This window comes from Choristoneura fumiferana, chromosome 4 (genome assembly GCF_025370935.1).
Source record: "Choristoneura fumiferana chromosome 4, NRCan_CFum_1, whole genome shotgun sequence".
Classification (NCBI taxonomy): Eukaryota; Metazoa; Arthropoda; class Insecta; order Lepidoptera; family Tortricidae; genus Choristoneura; species Choristoneura fumiferana.
The window spans coordinates 2,683,970-2,690,398 of NC_133475.1; the positions used below are offsets into that span (position 1 = coordinate 2,683,970).

General features: G+C 36.5%; 1 protein-coding gene across 1 annotated transcript; it reads right to left on the reverse strand.

The window, feature by feature from the left end:
- Window positions 1-790: 790 nt before the first annotated feature.
- LOC141427279 (alkylglycerol monooxygenase-like) lies at window positions 791-4,821 on the reverse strand. Its single transcript, XM_074086567.1, has 3 exons — window positions 4,708-4,821; window positions 3,327-3,478; window positions 791-1,068 (listed from the first exon to the last, which is right to left on the reverse strand). The coding sequence occupies exons 1-3, from the start codon at window positions 4,725-4,727 to the stop codon at window positions 935-937; spliced, it is 306 nt and encodes a 101-aa protein (XP_073942668.1). The 5' UTR covers window positions 4,728-4,821; the 3' UTR covers window positions 791-934.
- Window positions 4,822-6,429: the final 1,608 nt, after the last annotated feature.

Below are 6,429 nucleotides of genomic sequence, written 5' to 3' on the forward strand. Positions count from 1 at the left end.
AGACTTCCCAAAGAATAATTCAAATGCAAACGAATGCTTTGAGATAAAAAACATTTTATTATAATTCCTCAAAGAACTATGGAGCGCAGCATGCTCGGAGTGGGAAGGATTGACCAAATCCGGAACACGGTGCTGCGTTCTAAAACACGCATTGTCGGTACAAAGACTGCCAGGTTGAAGTGGGACTGGGCCGGCCACGTCAGCTGAATGCAACCACTGCGATGGGCTAAAAATGCCACTGAGTGGGTGCCGTACACTGCTTCAACTTTGCCCTCTGGCCCCAACATTGCCCGATTCGATTTAGAGTCGATGACTAGCACCCTTCTAGGTTTTTAAACTTTATCCCCCCGTAATAATAATTCCCGTGTAGATAAAAGTTTAAAACCTATAAGAGGGCTAAGTTATCGACTCTAAATCGAATCAGGCAATGTTGGAGCCAAAGGGCAAAGTTGAAGCAGTTTACGGTGCCACAGGAAATGGAGGACATGGAGGGAGGCCTTTGCCCAGCAGCGGGACATCAATCCAGGCAGATAATAAATCCTTTTAATAATAAATTACTAGCAACACACACAAGGGGGGGAGGGTTGTAGTTGGGGAGCCTAATTCTGTGTTGTTAATACTTAACTTTATTCAGCAATGGACAACTTCTGTCTCGGTTCGAAAATTGCTCATTTTCTTGCTCTAAAATATAATTATTTCGACTTCCAATGTCACAAAAACATTCATATTAGTAGTTGATCTGATCACTGATTGTTCACCTTAACGACTTAATACGCTCATTAGAACCCTGTCACAGGGAGCCTTTGCTACCCTTATCATGGGTATTTTTGACAAATACGGCAATGCTAACTGCAACTGGGTTCTACAAACTTATCAAGATAGTTTATAGTAACCTGCGTAATTTTGCCTACTTGCTTCTCGTCTATTGTCAATGTTAGAGCCTTACATAGAATCGGGTACTCACAAATCCACACCATCCTTGCAGAATAGACTGCCTGATGCCTACTCCCATGTTGAAGTCTTCAGACGTGTGGTGGACCTGGTGCTGGGCCCAGAGAACGTGGACCTCTGGAAACAAAACAGAAATATTATTATTAACGTAAGAAATATAGTAGAAATCAGTATTTTTTAGGTGCAAGCTTTTGTTTAACTTGCAATATTCATATTAAAGTACATATTATTCATGCAGACAAATACGCATGAATCTACTTAAAAAAAACTCACTTTCTTAACCCAGCTTGCTAAACGTGAGTGAATTAAAAACACTTTAGTACCTACCAGACTATGAAAATAAAAAAAGATAAATTAAGAACTTTTAACATCGTTTTACTGCGCATAATTACTTAATCTTAATTCTTGATTATCTTTTACATTACTTTATTTGACCTGTACTTACATAACACATTGTGTAAATTAACATGTTGTGTATGTGGCATATGATATTTATCAATAAGTGGGGAAACAGGACCTTAGTAGGATAAATTACGCAGGTGTTACCGTTTGTTTCAACGGTATAGAACTTGAAAAGTAAAAGATAGTGAAAGAAGTTAAAATGGCACCTAAAAATTCCAACTGAAAGATTGAGCAGGCTTTTGTTTTTAGATCAGCTCTGAATAAACAAATGAACGTATTGCCTTAATTGAGGTCTAATTAGGACTGAACGCAATCTAATTAGTATGGAGTTTGCGTCTGGAAAGTTTTCAGCTCACAGCTTTTGTGGTACAATTTCATTTTAAAAAAGCCAACGTTGATTTAATCCAGATGCTTAAAATATTATTGTAAAAGCTTTCTACCTGAATTATGTAAGTTTGTTTACAGCTGAGATCTTTTGAGAATAAATTATGGAGTTGAAGTGACATTGACGCAAGTCAGAGACTTAATCTTGGTTATGAATAGTTATCAAGGACGAACAGTTTGAATGGGGCAGGATAGTGAAATCGAAACACTTTAAAAAGTAAAAAGAAGAAGACCAAGAGAGAGAAAAACAAGAACTTTTAAGTGTAACAATTTTTTGAGAATCTTCATAATAATCAGCCGGAAGAGTCCGCTGTTGAATAAAGGCCTCCTAAGAGTGCCACAATCAACGCTAATTCGCCATTTGTGGGTGCCGTTCAATCGTCATACAAACTTTTAGCATAATTTCATTTTACTACGTTCAAGAATCATAATATTAATTTAGCATAAAAACGGATTTCATATTATTAACGAGGATAAGCTTTAAATAATATAACATTCATTAGTCATAACAACAATTGCTATAATGCTTATATTCAATAATTTCATTTTGAATATTTGGTTAATCATAATATAATTATTTAAATCTATAACAACATTTAGAATAAAGATTGGACGGTATAACATCATGCGTGCCAAATGCAAAAAACATTTGATTTGTGCGAGCGAGCGAAGCGAGCGAGCAAGACGGTTCGGAGCAGAAGCGACTCGGACAGGTTAGGTTCTGAAGGCTAAGGTTAGGTTTTTTTTATAGCAGCCCGGATAAAATTGCTTCACAAATGATCTTTGCTGTTGGATTTATGCCAGGTGTTTTATACTTTTCGATCATTATCCTCGATGTTTGTATAAAAATTGTGTATTATGAACTTTGATTAATTATGCGGCATGACTTTTTATACAGTACTTTAATATGCATAAGACAATTATGCTCGTTGAATAATATGATTTGAGAAATTCGGCAATTTTTTATATGCATATTGTTTTTATACGTTCTCAATGTTTTGACAGATTGAAATTCTGATATTTGTGTTATGAGAAATGAAAATTTGCAAATCGTTCTTATGACAAACATTACACACCCGCCATTTGCATCTCGCAACTATTTAGTTTTACCGAAAAAACAATAGTTTGCAATCGATAGCTTTAATTAAAGCCTATCGATAGTATCGATATCGCTTATCGTGCAATACCATCGATATTATTGCTGTCTAATAATGCAAAACTATCGATACTATCGCGTATTGTACAGAAAATTACGAAAACTATCGATAGTTTCGATACTATATATATATATATATTGCATGAAATATCGACATTATCGAAACACTATCGGTAGTGAACTATCGATCGGTAACACTACTCGCAATGTCGCCAGTCCACCTAGGGAAGGCCTGCCAAAGCTTCGTCTCCCGGTTCGTGGCCACCACTCCCAACTGGGTGGGTGACTTTTCTCTTCCAACGGTTATTTGTTCTTTGAGCGATGTGGCCCGTTCCTTGCCAAATCAACTTGCATATTCTTTGAGCTATGTCGATGACTTCTGTTCTTGTGAACTCACATGTATTATATTTGTGGATCCATTTCAATAACTTACCGTGGCAAGCTCTATGCATCCAATAGTATCCAAAGTCGACGCCCAAGGCAGCAATAAGCCAAGTCCACACGCTGTCCCAAGGTAGATCCACTAGCCGGTAGTTGGAAAACACCCAGGTGTAGAGGTATGCTTCAGCACCGCGCCATATTAACCTGTCATTGTAAGGTATAGTAAGTAAATTACATGTTTAGAGTCATCAGTCAGTTAGAGCATGTGAGCGCGGGCACACGGAGCGAGCGGTAATATTTAATAACCCAAAAAAATGTATTAACCTTTGGAATAATTTTAGTGTACACTCCGTGAGCTCTTAAAAAAACCTTCGGATTTTAGAAGCATTCTTCGGGTATTGACGATGACACGCGATCGTGATATGCGGTTCTGTTCTGTTATCAACTTGCAAAACTTTTCGAAGTTACCGTAAAAAGTTATGTAAAGAATAACCGTCAGTACAAAATAAAATAAACCCTACTGTAATAATATTACGCTCATTTTTTTTTTTCTAATTTTAACATTATGACTTTTTTTCATGATACAAATAAAACAATATCAGCATTTTTGAATTCTTCCAGCGTTAATTTAAATAGAGAACACACACTACTTTTGTTTGGAAGTATATAGAGCTGTTATGCTGTGTCTACTTCTCTTGGATATGTCAAATTATTATTTTTTGGTTTGTTTCGTTTGATATTTTTTTAATGTATTTTTAAAAATCCTTGTTGCTTCTATAACTCGATCTTGAATCTTATTAAAATATTTAAATTTCTGAAACTTTCGGCTTCTATAAAAAAAATATATACTATAATTATAAACAATTTCCCGTTATTGGCTGTTCACAGAAATACCCTAAACGTTGACTCCCCATAGGAATCAATTTTCGAAAAATAAACTAAATAAATAAGTAAGTGGTGGTTTTAACTGCTCTATATAAATCAATGAGAACCCAATGAGTGCACTCTCCGCGTAATGGATTACTACTAAGTCAAAAAGACAATTGTCATTTTCTAAAACACGAATCCTTCCGATTTCCTCCGAAACCCGAAGGTTTCTAAGGGCTCACGGATTGTACGCACGTTTTCATTTGGTCGAATTTTCACTGCGCAAAAATATTACGCGTTTAGGCGTTTGGTCTTTTATCAAAAAATATTAAAGCATATAGTCATTGGACAATAAACATGTAGGTCAAATGAATTGGTACATATGACAAGAGGTATAACGACAAAAATATGATTTCAGGCTGCAATTAAAAATCACAGATATAATAATTTCTCACTGTAATACTTAACTTTCATTTAGTTTTATTGTTATATTTCGAATTTAAACTACAACAAAGGCCTGATAACTGTCCATTTGTAACAGAGTTTTATCATATTATGTAATATACCTGCCACCTTCGAGGAACATTCCATTGGATAAGCTTGTAATGCCATCGTTCAATCGGATCCCTTTTTTCCTTCCAGCTTTAGAATTATATGTTCAAGCACCATGAACATGAAGAAATACGGCATGACTGTAAAAAAGAACATTATTGATAACTTAAATTCAGTGTTCATTTGTTTAGTTTAGGATGCGACACTATGATTAAGGATCAGATGCCTTAATACGAGTATATAACCCATTCGGAATCGCAATAGTTTACACCATTTTTTTCTGCCCACGGATTGAGGGTGAAAAAAGGTAGTAAATGTAATTGCGACCACCCGGGCTTTAGACAATACGGCCTCAGGTTGAGATATTATATCAGTCACAGTGACTTGACATCTTTTTCAAAAGTAATTCATGACATGAGGAAGCGAGAGTTGTATGCCAGGATCGTAGCAAATGGAAGGATGAAGTCTCTGCCTACCCCATTGGGAAAGAGGCGTGATTTTATGTATGTACCGTAAACTGCTTCAACTTTGCCCTCTGGCCCCAACATTGTCTGAGTTGATTTAGAGTCGATAACTAAGCTCTCTTATAGGTTTTAAACTTTTATCTACACGGGAATTATTTTTACGGGGGGACATCAGTTTTAAAACCTAAAGGGTGCTAAGTTATCGACTCTAAATCGAATCAGGCAATGTTGGGGCTAGAGGGCAAAGTTAAAGCAGTTTACGGTACTTATGTATGTATTCACGACATTTTCAGTCTAGCAATATTTCTATGGTAGATAAGCGTATTAATGAAATTAAAAATACCAACCTGTACATAAAAATTTGGCACGTCCTCCACGTCTTCTATAGCACTGTTTTTCGGATGGATAATGTAGAACATGCGCCCTAAGCCTTCCACGAACTGCTTAGGCGCAAGAAGAGTCTCGTTTCCATAGTAACCAACCTCCATAGTTACTCTGACTTTTTTCTAGCAACTTATTTATTGATTGCCAGTGTTTTTCTTTTTTTTTCTAGCTGGCAGTCGATAGAACGAAGAATGACTCCATTCAATTGTCTTTATTGGAGATCTCTGGAGACAAATGATAAATGTGACGTGAATAAAGTGATTTATATACGATCCAAATTCAAATTGAGTTCACACATAATTGGTATTACGATTAAAATTTTTAGAGAGAATAGTATTGTGTAACTATTCTGATTTATTACGCAATTTTTTTTAAATGTTTTCATGAAATTGGATCTTAATTGTAAGATAGTCTGCTTGGAGAGCCTGACCGTCTGAAGAGTCAGACAGTTGGTGAAATAACCAGCACATGAGGTATTTTTTTGCAAGCTGTGGTGTTTGATCTAATGGCTTCACAAACAGAGCATCTTGGGTTCTAACCCGGGCTCGACCTCTGAGTTTTTTGAAATTTCTGTGCGAAATTATAATCGAAGTTTACCACGAGCTTTACTGTAAAGGAAAACAACTTATGGAGGAAATATCTTGAGGAAATCTACACAAACCTGCGAAGTAATTCAATTGTGTGTGTGTGTAGTTCCCAATCCGCACTGAGCCTGCGTGGGAACTACGGCCCAAGCCCTCTAATTCTGAATGAGGCCTATGCCCAGCAGTGGTCACCGAACACTAGCCAATTGGTATGGTATGTGTGTAGTTTGTAATCCGCATTGAGCTCGCGTGGGAACTAACACCTAAGACTTTTATTCTAAGGAGTAGGCTTGTGCCCAGCAGC

Bases quoted from the DNA above. Each gene is read 5' to 3' on its own strand.
- LOC141427279 (XM_074086567.1), bottom strand. From the start codon at position 4,727: ATGTTCCTCGAAGGTGGCAG. The intron at 3,479-4,707 runs GTATATTACATA...TTACAATGACAG, and splicing joins ATGTTCCTCGAAGGTGGCAG to GTTAATATGGCGCGGTGCTG. The intron at 1,069-3,326 runs GTAAGTTATTGA...TTTTGTTTCCAG, and splicing joins GATGCATAGAGCTTGCCACG to AGGTCCACGTTCTCTGGGCC.